The sequence below is a fragment of the Mizuhopecten yessoensis genome, unplaced genomic scaffold (genome assembly GCF_002113885.1).
Source record: "Mizuhopecten yessoensis strain PY_sf001 unplaced genomic scaffold, ASM211388v2 scaffold716165, whole genome shotgun sequence".
Lineage (NCBI taxonomy): Eukaryota > Metazoa > Mollusca > Bivalvia > Pectinida > Pectinidae > Mizuhopecten > Mizuhopecten yessoensis.
The window spans coordinates 204,206-224,200 of NW_018479980.1; the positions used below are offsets into that span (position 1 = coordinate 204,206).

The following is a 19,995-nucleotide window of genomic DNA, read 5'->3' on the forward strand; positions in this document are numbered from 1 at the left end:
CCAGTGACCTTGAAAGTGGGTCAAGGTCATTCATTTGAACAAACTCGGTAGCCCTTCATCCCAGCATGCTACAGGCCCTATATCAGTACCCTAGGCCTTTTGGTTATTGAGAAGAAGTTGTTTGAAGATTTTAACATATTTCAACCCCTGTGACCTTGAAAGTTGGTCAAGGTCATTTATTTCAACAAACTTGATAGCCCTTCATTCCTGCATGCTACAGGCCCAATATCAGTACACTGGGCCTTTTGGTTATTGAGAAGAAGTTGTTTGAAGATTTTAACATATTTGACCTCAGTGACCTTGAAAGTGGGTCAAGGTCATTTGTTTGCACAAACTTTGTAGCCCTTCATCACAGCATGCTACAGGCCTAATATCAGTACCCTGGGCCTTTTGGTTATTGAGAAGAAGTTGTTTGAAGATTTTAACATATTTGACCCCAGTGACCTTGAAAGTGGGTCAAGGTCATTTGTTTGTACAAACTTTGTAGCCCTTCATCACAGCATGCTACAGGCCTAATATCAGTACCCTGGGCCTTTTGGTTATTGAGAAGAAGTTGTTTAAAGTAAAAAGTTGACGCCGGACAGATGGACGGACGGACGGACGGTGCGGACGGACGGACGGACAGAGCGGACGGACAGACGGACTAACGACGGACACCGCACCATAACATAATATAATAATAAATGATACCATGGCCACCATAATGCAAAACTGTACCCCCATAATCGTTACAGGGAAATATCCAGTTATAATTATGCAATATTGCTGCTATGTAACACCGTTACAATAATATCTAAATAATATAAACCTTTATAATTATTTGACCTAGCTAGGTTTCTGATATGTCAAATTGTAACCATATATTACTATATAATGTGCAATTATTTACCACCGGTGTAATATTAAAGTAAAAGAATTGACTGCTGTACCATTGTATAAAATTACTCCTCTAGAAAAAATAAAAAAAATAATGGAAACCATGACCGTGAGTCGAACCCGCAACCTTTAGATGAGATGACCGACGTGATATACACCGCCATGTCCGCTTTGTATGCTGTGTTATACTAAATATAAACATGTACTTGATGAACCCATGATCAAATCACAAGCATGGGTGGGGGCGGGGGGGGGGTCCCTATTACCATCGATTCCATAATCCGAATGTGCATACAAGCAGTATCAAAGTAATGATTATGGTGCAATTGATTGAAAAACCCACCTTAAGCATGGAGCTGACTCAATGCAGATATCATTGTACCCCTCAAGTTATTATAGTATTTACGGTTTCATTCCGCGTTGAGGTGTACCCCATCTTTGTCATACACACGCTGTTTGCTTTCTGCCGACCAAAATCCTGTCATTCGGAAAAACTTCATCCCGTCCTTTCCCGGAATATACCTGTCGAGTCGACGGTTCAACTCATCTGCCCTGGCGTTGAACCACACAGTGTCCACCTACTAACAAATTTGTCGTGAAGGGGGGGACCTATGAAACACCTGCATGACGATCACACGACGCACTAAATATTTGTAACGAAGTGTCACAACTAGTTCCACTAGCTGCCGAAACATGACCTCGACCGATTTTTCCTGGCCACACAGATCGTTTGACGCTGTCTGTAAGATTACTATAACTGGGTCATTGTCTTGCACTAACGGTAACGTTATTGCCCTGGTCTGAATCCTTCACCTTCACATATCACTCGTACCTCCGTGCGACATAAATTGAAATTTCCTTTCACCCTAATATCTATCGAACTGTTCATAAAGGATTTAATCCGTCTAACGAAAGAATGACCAAGCAGCATAGCAGTAATCGTCATCTTTGACAAGTCTTCCCTACATGCGTTTGTTTACAAACAAAACAAATTGGCGGGCTAAGCGTCACCGATGTTTCCATAGGAAATGTTTAAATTGACAGTACTTACGGCGAAAGCCGAGGGAGGATACCCCTGCCATTAGCTAGCCTCGCCTCTTATGCGAAAACCCCTTCTGTAGCAGATGATCAGCACTCTTCCAAGTAGGGAAAAAGCTGATTTTTAAGGAGATTTTTCAAAATGTCAGCATGGAAAAAATATTCTGCACAGGTCACGTGACTTTAGTACACCAAAACATCACGTGACTACTTCTATAGGGATGGACTAGTTTCAAAAACGGAAAGTTATCCTCCATCCGGAACCAACAAAATATAACAAATAAAAATATCATATACTAACCAGATAATATAAATTACTTTATGCATTGCATAAATACAAATATATATATACTTGAACCCGTAAGTCTATACTATTACCCGTGTGTCTATACCATTACCGTATGTATATACATTTTCCCGTATCTTTATACAGGTTCCCGTTTGTCTTTACTGTTACTCGTATGTCTATACTATTACCCGTGTGTCTATACTATTACCCACATATATATATACTTGAACCCGTAAGTCTATACTATTACCCGTGTGTCTATACTATTACCCGTCTGTATATACATTTTCCCGTATCTTTATACTGTTTCCTGTTTGTCTTTACTGTTACTCGTATGTCTATACTATTACCCGTGTGTCTATACTATTACACATATATATATATATACTTGAACCCGTAAGTCAATACTATTACCCGTGTGTCTATACTATTACCCGTGTGTCTTTACTAGTACCGTGTGTCTATACTATTACCCATATATATATACTTATACCCGTAAGTCAATACTATCACCCATTTGTCTATACTATTACCCGTATGTCTATCCTTTTATCCGTAAGTATATACTGTTTACCGTGTGTCTATACTATAACCCGTATATTCATACTATTACCCTTATATTTATACTATTACTCTTATGTCTATAATATTACCCGTGTGTCTATACTATTGCCCGTATGTATATACTTTTCCCGTATATTTATACTGTTTCCCGTTTGTCTTTACTATTAACCGCTTGTCTATACTGATCCCGTATATCTACAACGTTCCCTGTATGACTATACCTAAACCGTATGTATGTACTATTACCCGTATGTCTATACTGTTACCCGCATATATATATATACTGTTACCCGCATATCTATAATGTTACCCGTATGTCTTTACTATTACCCGTATGTCTATACTATTGCTCGTCTGTCTAAACTGTTCCCGTATGTCTAGACTATTACCCGTTTGCATATACTGTTACCGTATCTGTATATTGTTCCCCGTTTATCTTTACTGTTACTCGTATGTCTATACTGTTACCCGTGTGTCTATACTGTTCCTCGCACATCTATACCGTTCCCTGTATGACTATACTATAGCCCGCATGTCTTTACTATTACATTTATGTCCATAATATTACCCGTATGTCTATATCATTAACCGTATGTCTTTCTAATTACCATTACGTCTATACTAATTCCTGTGTGTCTATACTATTACCTGTATGTTTATACCTTTCCCCGTATGTTTAGACTAATACCCGTATTTATATACTGTTCCCGAATCTCTATTCTGTTCCCCGTATGTCTATACTAGTACCCGTATGTCTATACTATTACCCGTATGTCCATACTATTAACATTGTGTCTATACAATTACCCGTATGTCCATACTAAAGCACCTATGTCTGTAATATTACCCGTATGTCAATACTGTTCCCATATATTTATACTATTACCCGTATGTCCATGATACTACCCGTATGTCTTTATTATTACTCTTACCTCTATACTTTTACTCGTATGTCTATTATATTTCCCGTATGTGTATATTATTACCTGTATGTCTATACTAATACCCGTGTGTCTATACTATAATCATTGTGTGTAAACTATTTCCCGTATATCTATAATATTAACCGTATGTCCATTATATTGCCCGTATGTCTTTACGAAAACCTGTATGTCTACACTTTTACCTGTATGTCTATACAATTATCCGTATATGTATACAATTACCCATATGTCTGTACTATTACTCGTGTTAAATCAATTGTGTCGTATCGCATATACAAAAAATCTGTATTTATTATGTAATAATTACTATTACCCGTATGTATATACTCCCAGTGGGCAAATGACGTTGGATAAACGTTGGATCAACGTCAGACCCTGACGTTGGATTGACGTTAGATTTTGGTTGAAAATGAAAGTTTTTTAGACGTCAAACCTGACGTTGTATAGACGTCAGAGTCCCGACGTCAGGTTTACGTCAGCAACCTGACGTCTAAGCAACGTCTTACATACCTAAAATAAGCCTGACCTTCATGTAGCTGTTTATTTAATTATCTTCTCAGGATTTTGTACAGGCAAGTGTGAATATCATTTTTTTTTTTATATTTTGACACCCCTTTTACCAAGACGCAGTTCAGCCAGTTCTCCACTTTTTATTTGAGTCACACACATACAGCTAGGTTTGATCCACAAAAAAAACATTTCCTGAATTCCAAGCAATAATACAGATACAAAATAAACAAAAAAACACAAACTGTACTTTATATTATTATTTATTTTGGTCTCCCCCCTCCACCGCGTCTATCTGGTGCATATTTTAAGCAAGACGCGATAGCCATATCCACAGCATGCTCTGTGGCATCTTTCCCTGTCGGTGTTTTTAGGGCACTTTCTGCAATTAAAAAATACAAAATATTTTATTGAACGTGACTCTGCCTTATTACTTGTAACAACTAACGCATTATCTACTCTCAAAATGTTTTGTTTTACTCCTAATGTTTATAAGGTGTAAATTTATGGTTTTGCGATATACATCTCATAAATGATACATTTATTTACTATTTCCCACATTAATTTTTAAACTGAATCATTAGACTCAGAGCAAGCCAAGTGACTAGTGTGATGAAACTGGCCTTACCTTTCACAACTTCAATACAAATTCAAGCTTTCAAATGAAAGTTTCCCCTTGTTCCCCTTCATGTTGAAGGCTGACATAACATCATTGGTCATCAACCTGGAAATCAAAAATTACTGAACTAATGCACTGGTTTAAATATCATGAAATATTTTAACGTGATACTGTCCAAATATCGGCACATCTGATGTAGGTTTATTACAACTTTTACTTTATTTTATACATACAGAAAGTAAACGAAAATATACAATTCTACAATTACTAAGATTTTCTTACTATATATTGAAAAATAACTTAAGGTACAGTTGCAAACTAACTTACCTGCACATGATTTTTTTATATTGTCCTTCAAATGTAGTCCTCCGATATTTGCCAGATGTCGAGTCTAGAAAAAACAATAACCTCATATTATAACAAGAGTACCGCGGGGCGGAACAATATACGTCCGTCGAATGCCATATAGTGTTATATACTTTCTGTCATTGAAATTAGATCTGCATCATTCTAAGAGTGGTCAGCTGACATGCTATAAAAAAATGTAGGAGAAAATCTCCAGACAAAAAATCAAATACTGAATTGAAGAAAGGGCAATAACTTTTGCAAAAATCGTTGAATCAAAATTCTTTTAATGGAGACCCAACTTCATATCATGATTATAATGTATACCAAGTTTCAAAGAGATCAGCTGAAAAATGTAGGAGGGGATTGCCGGACAAACAAGAGTTTATGACAGGAGGACAGCGCCATCCCATAATACTCCCGTCAATTTATAAAAACTGATAAAAACAATGTGTTCTTAGAAACAAGCAGATGTTTAACAACAAACATGTGAAAAAATAAATCTGATATAAAATTCCTAATTTTAGTTGAAATGTAATAAAACTAAGCACATGTAAATTATATATCATAACATAATACTTGTTTTTCAAGAAAATAACATATCTCACCAGATTCTGTTTTTCCTCCAGAGTTTTCAGTTTGTTGTCTAAATCATGCAGATTCTCTGTCGAGGTGGCTGTTGATGGCAAGTTTGCCTCTGTTCCTGATGGTGCCATGGAGCCACACCCATTAGCAATTTTTTGGATTTCTGTCCTGATATCTGTCAGCAGGTACATAATCCGTTTCTGAAATCCTATGGAAGAGGCAATAAAACAGTATTATGAGTCAATTATATATGAAAGGAGACAACACAAACACTATAAAATAAGTTGTCTTGTATTTTCTTATTCTTATATTATTTCGCTGTCATTCAAAACAGTGGATGTGCAAAGGAGTAAAACAAATCTGCTTTCAGTTTTTTGCAAAAAAATACACAAAGAAATCCCTTCATATGAAATATAGATTTATATTATTTATTGAACTTGTTTACTAAATAAAGTGACCATTTTGGAAAACAATTTTAGCTGTAATAAAATGTTACTGGTCTCTCTCAAATATAACACATTCACTATGCCTTTTATTGAAAAAAAACACACATCAACTCACTTCCTTCGGGCATTGGGAAAGTCTGGGGTTTGTTGTCAGCATTACTCCTCCTACCAGTGCTGGTATGTTGAGTTGGCAATGGTGATTCTCCAACAGATCTGATGTGAAATCTATCTCTAGCAGATCTTGATCTTGACCTCCTTTCTCGAATTGATCGAGATCTTGATCTCGACCTACTTTCTCGAACGGATCGAGACATTGACCTTTCTCGAACTGATCGAGATATTGACCTTTCTCGAACTGATCGAGATATTGACCTTTCTCGAACTGATCGAGATATTGACCTTTCTCGAACTGATCGAGACCTTGACCTTGACTTCGACCTCCTTTCTCGAATTGATCGAGACCTTGACTTCCTTTCTATAACTGATCGAGATCTTGACCTTGACCTTATATAGGAATACCGTTCTTCTCTGCTTTGGGATCTAGGAGATCTAAAAGAAGCCATTGGCTGATTCCTGGATACATCTCTGTAAGATTGTATGACTGGAGTCATAAACTTGTTTATGGTACGTGACCTTGACCTTGGCCTAGATTGAAATCTTCTAGCAGACCTACACGGAGATATGTCTCTCCCTTGTGATCTGCATTCGTCTTGTTCTGATGACCGTATTTTGACCTAGGCTGTGATCTTTCTAAATCTACTGACCTTGATTTTGACCTACTTCCTGCCCCTGACTTCTCTACATTTGACCATAACCTTGACCTACTTCTAGTATGTGACCTGAATCGCCTATTACGTGACTTTGCCCCCTCCAAGTCTAGATCTGCTGAACTTGACTTTGACCTTGATCGTGACCTAGACTGAACAACAGGTGACTTTTGTTGGTTGGATCTGTTGGGTATTTCACTTAATCTGTCCTTGCTATGCACTCTTCTTTCTAATGATTTTGACTTCTCCATCACTGGAAGTTTTCTTGGTGGGATGGGCAAAGATTTGCTTCCTGAAAGAACAGAAACATTTATATTTCAAAATTGTATATTGCCATGGAAGAAAAATAAAACACATGACTTATCTGAAGGATTTAACCGAAATTATGATTTGAAATTTTTTTTATGCAAGTGTTACAAAAACTCAATTTAATCAAATATAATACCTGAGCTGCCAACAACAGGTTCTGTAATCGCAGGTGAAGTTTTATCCTGGTCCGGCTGCTTGTCATCACTTTCATCTAAGTTGAATGAAAAGAAATATGAGATTTTACTAAATTAGGTGGATTCATCAATATCATATGCTTCTACCACAGGCATATGTCTCCCCAATAAATGTCCACACACCCAGTCAGTGTTCATATATAAAATATAAAACATTGGTTAAAGTTCATTCAAAGCAGGATTATACATATACATTTGCATAAACCAAAAAGGATTATATTTCAATAAAAAAAAATCCATTTATTTAATATGTTGATAATATAATATCAAGTAAAATCATTCCGATTCATTTTCTGAGATGCTCTATATATATATATGTTCCTTTGTCATAAAGTTATTTACCATTAACAAAATCTCTGAAGATTTTCTTTTTCCTCTCTCTTTTCCCGTCTCTTTGCGAGTCATCATCTGTCTCCAAGGATGTTGTGAGGTCATATTCCTCACACTCTGTACGGCTATCTGCATAAAAGGGAAGAGAAAAACCATAAGTACCATTTTTAAAGATATACATTTCACATAGCTATAGTACTATATTTGTCGGTGTTCATGTTCAATTAAGTGTACTGATAACAGTTCAAAATTAAAAAAAACCTACATAATGTACATGTATTGCCATAAGTTTTATGCTTTTTTTTAATTCTCAAATTTCAAAGAAAGTAGTTTTCTTTTCAGCAAATTTGGCCACATACATTCTTTAATGAACTTAACGAGTACTAATATATTTACATATACATGTATAGAAGAATAAATGCATACCTGATTGACACTTGTTCTTTATAACTTGAATTTTTCTCCACTTATCTGTTGGCTCTCTCCCCATTTTCATTTCCATTGATCCCATTAGGCCAATACAAAAACTTTCCCTTGACCCATTTACTAGGAACTACTCCTTCTTCCTCCTGGTTTCCTTCTATCCAAACAGCACGTATCCAAGACATTCTATTAAAATAAAATAATAATCAACTGGTGAATTAATTGAAGCATTGCGAGTATATATATAGCAATATTATATGATCTCAATAGTTTCTCTTTACCGACACTTTCCATTTAATACAAACACACAACAATAATGTCCATGCTTTGTACACTGTAGATGTTTTTTCATACACAAACTTGATATGTCAGTTAAGTAGTTTGTATGTATTTATAATTTTTGTGACTCATATGAATAAAAATAACAATGCAGATGCATCATGCAGGTTTTGGTTATTTGTATATGGATGAACAAAAATGTTGACAAAACATCACATTAAAATAAATGTTTTTTACAATATATAGATTAATCTAGGCTCTTATTTGACTCTTGAAACTAACTTTTTCAGTCCTAAAATAATCTAAAGATTTATTGATACTGAATTATTGATAAAATGTTTTGACACTCTATTTCAAAACTATTCAAAAGTAATTTTACTCCTGATTGCAAAGGGTTAAACAAAAGCCTCAGATTAATCACACTCAAAACTTCTTTTTAAAAACAAACTTTTCTGTGTGCCATTCGTTTTGAAATTTCAAACTTTAAAAAAAAATCTGTCCAATGTACATATATACGTATTGGTCAGAAAATACATATTTACCGTTGATTCTTTTCTACACCATGCAATTATGGCAGCAAGACATAGCCTCTTCTATAAGGCGAGCAAACTACTTTTCGGGACACCTCGTGGGCTTCAAGTAACCTTCTTCTTTTCTGAACACTGTTGAAGTTTTTGATATAGGCAATGTTTATCAACTTGGAATTGCAAGGTTCTGTAAAAAAAGTCTTCGATGTCCTGTTGACGAACAATGCCACATACAAGTTTTCCATCGTGTCTCTTTTCTTTGACAAACGCATAATCCTCATTTTGTAGAAGGAGACAACCATTCCTAATTTTAGTTGAAATGTAATAAAAATTTGTGCACTTTTTCTTTTCATGTTGCACTCCACATGTTTCCATTTCTGCAATCCGTTTTACCACCTGCGAAATAGGATTATTTGCGTTTCTTACCAATTTTTTAATTGTTTGGAGATGATTTTCAAATGGAAATGCTGACATGTTGTTTAAAGAACATTTGAAATTTTTAACATCATCAGCCAAATGTTTCAAACTATGGACATTGTAAACACAGAAAGTTTCTGTGTAAATATCTTTCGATTTGTCAACAAAGTACTCTAAAAGCTGTTTTGAATAGCCAATGTATGCTTCACGTTTGTGGTCACTTGAATCGAGTAGAATGGAAATGGCTACAGTTAGTGATAGAAAATGATGGTATGTGCTCTTTGTAACAATTTTTCTAAGAACAATTGGCCCAGTATACAGCAAAAATTGTCGAAACTCTGTGGCTTTCCATCTGTCAAGTTCTACCAGTGGTCTCGGTTGTCGCACAAATTCAGACGGAAGCTGTCCAGAAAAAGACGAAAGTGCATTGGAAATTTCATAAATCAGATTTTGTGAAAGTCTGCATTCAGGAGGACCTTTTCGGAGAAACCACAGCATTCTCTTCACCACTCCAAGGCAAACCAAATGCATGTAGTCTAAACAAAAACCTGTTACACATTTCATACCAGATGCTGAAAGAGGAGATACTCCAATCTGGTGGTCATTGTATGCTCCAGACGAAAATTCCTCATCTGATCGAAGTAGAAAATCACCATGAAAAGTAATTCTGTTATTTTTCCAAGTGCCTTTAACTATACACCTTTCATATGCATAATATCCAGTGTGTCCTTTGATGCATTTTAGAAATGCTCTGGCAGGGGCATCACAAACAAAGGTTTTTATGTCAACAAAGAATGTTTTATCCTCAAACACCAATCCGTTTTGTTTAAGTTCCCTAAATTCATCCAAAAAAATCTCGCAAGAAATCATCCAGTGAAATTGGCTTGCTCTCTCCTAAGTACAGGGCTACTAAAAATGGACTGCAATTACCAAAACTACATATGATTGGCCAGAATTGTGTTCCAGAAGATTTAAACAAAGGGATTCCATCAATGTTAACAAGCAATTGTATGGTGCATTGGACTCTTTCCAGTCTGAAATTTGAGATAGTATCTTGCTTATTCCGTTTTCAATTCCAATATATGTGTATTTCCCACCACATTTCTCCTCCACCTGAACCACCCTTGGTGTTTGCAAAAGTGTTCTCGCATCTTTTGGAAGCCTGTGACCTTCATTTCTCAGAATCGCCAATATTTCATTGATTCCACTTCGTGTACAATGATTTCTTGTTGCCCATACTGCCATCTTTTCATGCAAAGTTTGTTGATTATCATCAGCTTTTGCTTCTCCATCTGTTAATAATGTACAGTCATCATCAGAGTCTGAAGAAATAATTTGTCCTTGAAATCCGAAATCAGACTCAGTATCACTACTGTTACTTGATTCGTTAACTCCTACATCAGGTGTAGAAGATCTTGAAGATATTGCACCCACTAATTGTTCATTTCCGCCTTCCTCATCACCGCTGCCTGATCTCTCTTGTGTTAATGATACGGCCAGTGAATGATTCTGTCGCCAACGACTCAAATAGGACATCTTGTGGGCATGCGTGATCTGAAATGAATTCATTGAAATTCAACATGCATGCATTGTTATGACAATGAAAGTAGATGCATTCTAGCTAAATTGCAATTTTATACATCAAGAAATAATTAATAATTGTAAATTGTTCCAGAGCCTATTTATTTCTTGATCTGTCATCAATAAAATACAACTTTTTAAACCTAACATGTTTTTACTATTTTATCAAGAACTGGCGACAATATGGATTTTAAAGTACCTTCCTCTCGGTTGGAGGCTATTTGATTAACACTGGCGGGTGTGACTGCCATACTTGTTTACTTTTGAAAAATGTAATTGGAAGATTAATATCGCTCCAAAACGTCTGTTCAACATTTATTTTGTTAAAATTGACTGTCCAAATTAAAGTGCTCGGTACATCCAGATTTAAAATAAAATCAGGTTCCGGGTTGTTTCGCCTGAAATCCTGTTCTCCCTAAAACAAAATTTTAGGGCGAAACATTGTTTGGTATTTCCTTTCAATTTTAGAAGTTTAAGTCACAAATTAAGTCTTCTTAGTCTTCCATATCATTTAAATCAATTTTATAAAAAAAAGAATCGAGTTTGACAAACTGCAGCTGTGAAAAGCTGACTCGATCCGAACTCACATATTTTTCTACATGAAATAAACCGAACACTAATATAAAAAGTTATCAATAAGTTTAGTTGATATATTTAAATTTAATTATTATATCAGCGTATAAATTAAACCAAAAACAATAGGGTGAAACAACCTAGGCCAGGGCGAAGAGGATTTAGGGCGAAACAACCCATTTACCTTCTGTTTTCTGTTGGAAATTTACATTTAAGTATAAGAAAAGCAGCACATGTACATGCAAATTACAAAAATTAATAAAAAACATTAAATATTTAGTTACACCTATTTCTCTACTGTTACACGTTTGTCTATAATATCACCTGTTATCACTAATACCCGTATGACTACTATTACCCGTACATATACACATTTCAGACATTTGTAACGAACCTGTGCTCCGTCGCAAGATCTCTCACTTCAAACGCTATCAGTTTCACGCGTCTCGAATCCACGGTTCCTCAGTTTATGACGACATGTCAAATAACGAGTCTGTTATAGAATCTACCGACTGTTTTCAGATTCCCATACAATCAACAAATAAATTCACGCCTGGATTCTTCACAAAATGAGCAAAGAGAAAAGTTCGAATTAACTTCCAAAAATGACTCCCTCGTGGAGGGCAAGGTCGGATTTACGGTGTTCAATGTATTTATCCATGCGCGAAATTTGTTACGGGGGAAAATCGAAACAATTTCAAATCCGACTTTCAGCTCAGAGTTCTATTGATAAACTTAAATCACCCTATAGACATATCATACGCAAATGTATTGATACTGAATTGTGGAATAAAATTGAAGTGTTTGTTAAAATTTCAAAGTACTACTTTGTTTGCCAATCAGCACGCGACAATACGCTGTTCAAACTGTTGAACGAAATTGTGTGGACTGTCGATAAGGCGGGCATTTTTAATTTTAAATATAAATTATAAGTTAAAAAAGAACATAAGAGGCAGAGAAAACGTAAATATAAGTATTGAACTGTTTGGTATTTATGATCTATTTGAATGACACAGCTAGCGCGCATTATGTTGTTTGCTTGCAAAGCTGTGTCATTCAAATAGATCATAAATACCATACAAAAACAGTTCAATGCTTAAATGTATGTCTATAATATGCCTCATGTGTCTTTAAAATAATATTGTGAGGGCTTTTTCCGTGAAACATGCTCAGTATTGGACTGGCCCTATGTTAGGCTGGCCCAATATTTATTGGACAATTTTTCGAATTTAAGTCTAAAATCGTTCCTTTTTTGTTTTCGAAGTGCCAGAGCATATTTACAGAACTTTTATGCCGCCTTTTATCAAGGCATTTTCTAAATTATTCACATGCAAACGGACAACAACGATACCCCAAGTAAAAAATGGCACTTGACACCTTTTCGAATTTCTGTCTGTGCCAAAGCATATTTTTTTTATATAACTCTCTTACAGCTCTTTAGAACATACTCTACAACAGTTCATCGTGTTAGATTTTCAAATGCAAATTGAAAAAAAAGTAACCCCATCCTAAAGATGTTTACTGGGCACTTTTTCGAATTATAAATACGGTCTGGCACGTTGAAAAAAAAAGGAATGATTTTCGACTGAAGTTCGAAAAAGTGTCCTATGGGCATATTGAACCTAGGGCATCGTTGATGCCCTTTTTGCATGTGAATGTCATAGGCAATGACCCGCTGTAGTATATGTGTTAAGAAGTGGCATAAGAGTTCTATTTATATGCATTGGCACATTGTAAAGCACGTTTTGGACTGAAATTCGAAAAAGTGCCCAGTTTGCATCTTCAGCCTGCGGTAAAGTTGATGTCTCTTTGGGTGTAAATACCTTAGACGATGACCTGCTGTAGAATATGTGTTACATGTAGATAACGGCATAAAACAAATATAAGAACGTGGCTCTGAGCCCGATCGAAGCTCTTTAATTGTAACACATGCTTGCGTTAAGAGATACTTCACTTCCTATTACATCGTCGAATTTTGACGAATTTTATAAATATAAAACAGTGCCAAACTTGCCAGGATCTCCCCTATTTGTCGTGTCGATTTGTCTTTTGAGCTTGCGTTTAATATTATTAACCGACTAACCGACTTTAGATAAAGCTTATCTTTTCTTATTCTGAATCAGCAAATATCAGATATTAACAAACACTTCTCCCTTTTGAAGCTTTGCCATATCATATTAATTATTAATGATTCATTTGAATATCAAATCAGCCCACTATTTGCCAGCCAAACATTGAGCCAGTCCAATATAGAGCTAGCCGAATATTAAATACGTAACGAACTTCACGCTCGTCTAACAATGTCGTTAAAACCACCGAAATTCACAGATTTTTTATATATGACAAAATAAATATATAAATGTTGAAATTGCCCTGATTAGATATGTCAACATGTATATGTATATAGGATGGACATGCTCAGAGGCTCTTAATGTGGTTGGCACAGAAAACAAGTAGTTGGGCAGTTGATCCCGTACTTTTTTACGTCCTTTCGGGTAAAAAAATCGTGTCATCTTGTTGAAAGATGAATTGATTTTCACTACGCCACCCGACCACCCATATGATTATTATCAAATGTTTTAAACATCACAAAACAGAACCGTTTGTTTATATGCCAATTGTAATAAAAATCGCGTACGCAGGACTTTTTATCTCGTACGTACGACATGATTTTTTTTCATTCCTATTATTCTCTTTATTGCCTCCAAAGATGAAGATTACAAAGTAATGTGAAACATATATACAAAGTATTTGGTACATATATACACGAATACATAATATGCATTACATAAATATACACTTTATATACACTGCAGTATCGAGGATAGCCCATTGTCTTACGTAAATTATCTAATATTTTCAGACTTTTCATATCTTTTATTTTCTTACTGCAATGCTACTATATATATATATATATATTTATGCTGTTGACAAAGAGTTAATTGTGGTATTCGCCAGGACGGTTTTTATCAACATTGAATAACAGGTCAGAGAAAAATATTAAATTATGAAGTATTTGTAGAATATCCTTGTCATTCGTACCCAGACATTAAATTATTATTTATCAGATATTTTCATATTCATATTAATTTTATTTCAGTTGATCCGACTACCTGTGGACAATATTCAGTATATGGCAGATATGAAGGTAAATGTGTCGGTAAGTTTATAAAATCTTTATCAATGGAAAGCGAAAAAGTCTCCAACTAGTGGAGTGTTCAGTAAAACATTGGTTTAATTATGCTTAAACGCAAACCAAATGTGACCATTATTTGCCATACTTCGTTTACACATACCTTAAACTTTGTATCAAATGTATTTTAACTGTTTTGTGTATGCTTTAACATTCACATGCAATGTATCATGAAAGGGTCAAATCAATTGTTCAGGATGGCTTGGTATGTCTTTATATTAACAAGTATCCACTGTAAAATAAATTAAGCAATTCCTTTTCTACTGGTTGTATCTTATCCTTTGAAGAGGAGTAGTAAGGCAAACAAAGCACTATAAATCATGTTAAGTAGTGTAGGTATATTGTATTTTATGTACACGATGCGTGATATACTGTTGCAATAGTGTCGGTATACTAATAGATACGGCATATTGTATTACATGTACACGAAACACTAGATATTGATGAAGTAGTGACGGTATACTAAAATATACGGTATACTTTAGTACATGTACTCGATACAGGAGATGTTGATGAAGTAGTGATGGTATACTGATAGATATGGTAAAATGTATAACATGTACACGATACATGAGATATTGTTGTAGAAGTGACGATATACTGATAGATACTCTATATTGTATTTCATGTACACGATGCACGAGATATTGCTGAAGTAGTGACACTGATAGATACGGGATGGTGTACTACATGTACACGATACATGAGATATTGTTGAAGAAGTGATGGTATACAGATAGATACGGTATATTGTATTACATGTACACGGTACACGAGACATTAATGAAGTTGTGATGATATACCAATAGATACGGTATATTGTACTACATGTACAAGATACACGATATATTGTTGAAGTAGCGACGGTATACTGATATATACGGTATACTGTTTTACATGTACACGATACACGATATATTGTTGAAGTAGTGACGGTTTATAGAGAGATACGGTATATTGTATAACATGTACACGATACACGATATAGTGTTGAATTAGCGACTTTATACTGATAAATATTGTATTACCTGTACACGATACACGATATATCATTGAAGTGGTTGCGCTATACTGATATACACAGTATATTGTATAACATTTACACGATACACGTTAAATGTTGTAGTGGTGTCGTTCATTCGATTTAAGGCTTTGGTAAAAATGTTAAAAATAGAAATTACAAAGATACATGATATTTTTTCACAATCTTTCACAGATACAAACTTCGTAGCATGTTGTTTTCATAAGTCACTTAATGTGACGGCTTTGGTCAATTCCATTAAAGATTACTATTAGGTTCAGAAATATATTGCTCGTGGTAAACGGGAACAATGTCTTAGAAGATTTACTTCTGAATGGGAAAAATGGTTAAAATGGTTAAAATTAGTAGAGCTTGACCACACCTAACCCCCTTTCTTTGTGTGTTATACATTGTCTTCTGCAGGTCTCTATTCAATTTAGAATAAGTAGCAATGACTGCTGATGCAGGTATACATGAACAATGCAAGTCAGATTTGTGTTTTTTGAACGATGCAGGCTAAGTCAACTTATTACTATCTTTCTTTGATAGTTACATACATGACCAAATGTACTTTAGAACAAATATTGACAAAGGCTCACAGCAGTTATTTATATTATTTATTTTCTACTCAAATTTGGCAGTCTGATCTCTCTCTCTCTCTCTCTCTCTCTCTCTCTCTCTCTCTCTCTCTCTCNTCTCTCTCTCTCTCTCTCTCTCTCTCTCTCTTTCTCTCTCTCCTAGTGTTCTTTGTTCATTTGTTTTGTCTCTCTATGTGTGAAAGTGCGTGATAATTTAATGTGTCTTTGTGATTGTATAAAATCATCATCAGATGATGAGGATAAGGATGAGGATGATGAGGATATGTGTGAATGTGCGGATGTGTGTTGATGTGATGTTCTGTATAATGAACATGTTCTGAAAAATAAACAAATTAAATTAAAAAACAAAATAAAAAACGCTTAGTAGCATGACACTATTATCATCATACTTGTTAAAATAACTGCAATTTACCATTCACATTTGCGATAATTTTGTTCAATATATGTGTTTACCTGTATCAGATATTAAACAAATGTTCTTTCTTTCTACTTCTTATAACTTTCTATTTCCTAACGCCTTTCTTGGCAACACGTCGCTTTTTGCTTTAATGTTGAACGTTTGCCCAGATGAGGAAGGCAATGGATTATGTGCCCTGGCCGGGCCATACCAAAGCCTTTAAAATGGTAGTTGTTATTCCCTGACTAACGTTCAGCATTTAGGGTAATGACAACACCTGGTGCACCCGTTGTCAGTATAATGCGAACAGGCGGAATGCTGTGATGGGTGCCTTCGGCATGGTATTTTAGTGAGATAGCACTATAAAGTCGACATCAGATCCGCGCTTTCACAAGGAGGCAAATGAACCAGCATACCCTGTCTCCGACAAACATGAACGCATACACAACACACATGGAGGCACGTCCTTAAAGGCCATAGCTGTTGATTCAATCAAACTATAAAAATTATATGAAGTATGGTCTATGTATATATTTAGTCCAATGAATCAGCACATTTGCAGTTACTTATAAATGATAGTACATCTCACTGAACGAATTGTGATCTAATATACATATGAATATTTGTATAATGAGATTGTACCTTTTCTAGACTTTAAGTGGTGTTTGTACCAGTTCTACACCGACCCAAGATCGTGGTCAGATGCAAGAGCGATCTGTGGACAAAATAACAAGACGTTGGCCCATATTACTGATCTGTCGCAGCATGTCTTCCTGACGTCACTGATCCAAACCAGTTTACCTGCAATCTACTTTAGCCCGCCCAGGTTTGTCTTTGCCAACTTAGCCTGGTGTTTCTGCCAGAGACCGAGGAACATGTCGATCAACATGGTAGCCTTTTTGTACATTCGGGATTTTGATTTTGCCGTTTGTAACCGGCATTAGGTGGCATGTGCCCTGCGTTTAACATGTATTCTTTGGAGCTCTTTGCGTCTCCAAGCTTTTTCAGGTTGAGAAGGAATATAGGAGGGCATGGGATCCTGATGTCTTCCATGTGTTTGGTGTTTCCCCGGTAGCTATTGACTTTTGCGTTTCGCCTTTGAGTAATAACGTGTGTTTTGATGCTTTGGTGTGGTTTTTTTTTCGTTACCTGAATAAGTGAAATGATACTCATATCTCATTATCACTTATATTGTAATCTAATTAACCTAGCCAAATATATTCCCAGCTGACGTAGTGCTGAGTGGTGAAATGGCTTGATCACTTGATAATTGTGAATAGATACAAAAAAGTTGTAAAATTCAAGAATCGTCCAAAAAATGTGTTGTACTCATGCAATAGTTCCTTATGGATCTACTTCTACATGTTGTTATGCGTTGGACTCCTCCATTACCTTGTGCTGTTTCGTTATATAAATACTACGTTCATTACATTATGACAGTGCCGTTGGTTTACCCTTTACTCGTTACTAGGGCGCTGGGAAGCTTTGTGAACCACCCTGCCACTGACCCAATGTTAACGCACGAATGCGACAGTGTACAATGAACAATTTGTTTCGACCAATTAGATTACAGGATTTATTACGCATCCAATGGTTGTATAAGTATGGCATAACAGGGTAGATAAGGAATATGGAGTTATGATTTTTGCATGTTTTTTCAGCTCCATGTGGATAGGATTGTACAAGACAAACGGGGGACAACCTGTATGGCAAGATGACTGCGCCACTCTAAGCGCAAACTTTGCTCCTGTAACTGCAACGTTGACAGACTCAGCCGAAATATGTTACATGCTAGACGGACAGGGAGGCACTTATCAAGGACACGACTGTGAACAGTCTCAACCGTTCCTATGTAAGGCAGCAACGTTGGGTAAGAACACTCCACGTTTAACTTTTAATCATAATACCGTTTTATATATTCCGTAAAACATGTATTTCTATCGACCAAGCTGGTCAGGCTTTTGTTTGGTTTGTTTGTGTTTTACGTCCTACTGATATATATTTTGTTTTAAAGACGTGTCAGGATTTGTTGATGGAGGAAAACCAGAAGGCCCAGGGAAAACCACCGCGGCTAGTTCTCACTAAATACTTACCAACGAAATCACTTATTCGGCAGTCAATTCAATTCCCGAAAAATGTATATATTATGCAATGCTTAAAGTTCACCTTAATATCATTGGATCTATAAATATAAGGACCAATATATCTCTATTTCATATACTGCCAAGCTTATTTTTGCTTTACAGTTTTAAATGTTCAAAGGTTTAAAAACAATATGCAATAAAGTGGAATTTTTAGCATACTGGTATATGTTTGCTTATAACACAAAACACATAATAAATGGTGAAGAAAGACTCACTCAAACCTTCCTTTTTTCGGCTTTTGTAAGAAGGGAAATACCGGGAATACTTTTGATCCGATGAATAAAAAAATGTCTAATTACAGACCGTGTTTGTTAGGTATTTAATCATCGAAAATATGAGTATTTTTCATTTGAAAGTAAAGGGGAGAGGAAAGTTACACCTTTTCTGAGCTAAATATATAAGTTTAAGAAATTCCATTTACATTGATAAGAAGAAAAAACAATTTTGTTCAATCGTGCAAACATTCATAGATTCCTGATAACACAATTGGAAGATATTGTATGAATTTGTTCTGCACATTGTCAACAAAGAAAGCAAATCACTAGAAATAATTTGTCTTGTTAAATAGGTTTCTTGCCAAATCATAGCACAAAAACAAATACACGGTCATACATATAAGATTTATTGAACAAAAAAAACAACATAGACTGTAAAATACAATCTAAAAACCTAACAATATAGCTTTGTTCTTCAATGATTAGTAGTAAAGGAGACAACTGCACTGATTCAAAATGCAAGACACCAAAGTGTTAAACTTGTAGCATAATTAATGCTGGATCTTGAATCAGAGTTAAAAATCGTTTTGAATGAACTTTAAAATGCAGTATGAACTCTAAATCATTTTTTTTAGTATATACTTCAGTCTGTCAAAAACGTTAAGATGTTTATATCGGTCAGACAGGATAGATTATGAGTTTGGTAAAATGATGACGTTACACAGACAACAATCAAGGAAACGTAATCTTAGAATTTTAAATGTGAACAAGCATTTTCATTCCTGTTCATAACACACCTGATCACACAATTGT

At 35.4% G+C, this 19,995-nt stretch overlaps 1 protein-coding gene across 1 annotated transcript in view; it reads left to right on the plus strand.

Annotated features, from left to right (window-relative positions):
• The window catches only part of LOC110441914, a gene marked incomplete at its 3' end in the record, with an annotated part of 187,799 nt that overhangs the window by 158,088 nt on the left and 9,716 nt on the right, over nt 1–19,995 (plus strand). The window contains exons 3-5 of the mRNA XM_021485220.1: nt 14,714–14,773; nt 17,475–17,649; nt 18,485–18,693. Coding sequence (XP_021340895.1) covers nt 14,714–14,773; nt 17,475–17,649; nt 18,485–18,693 — 444 coding nt within the window. The remainder of the gene's footprint in view (nt 1–14,713; nt 14,774–17,474; nt 17,650–18,484; nt 18,694–19,995) is intronic.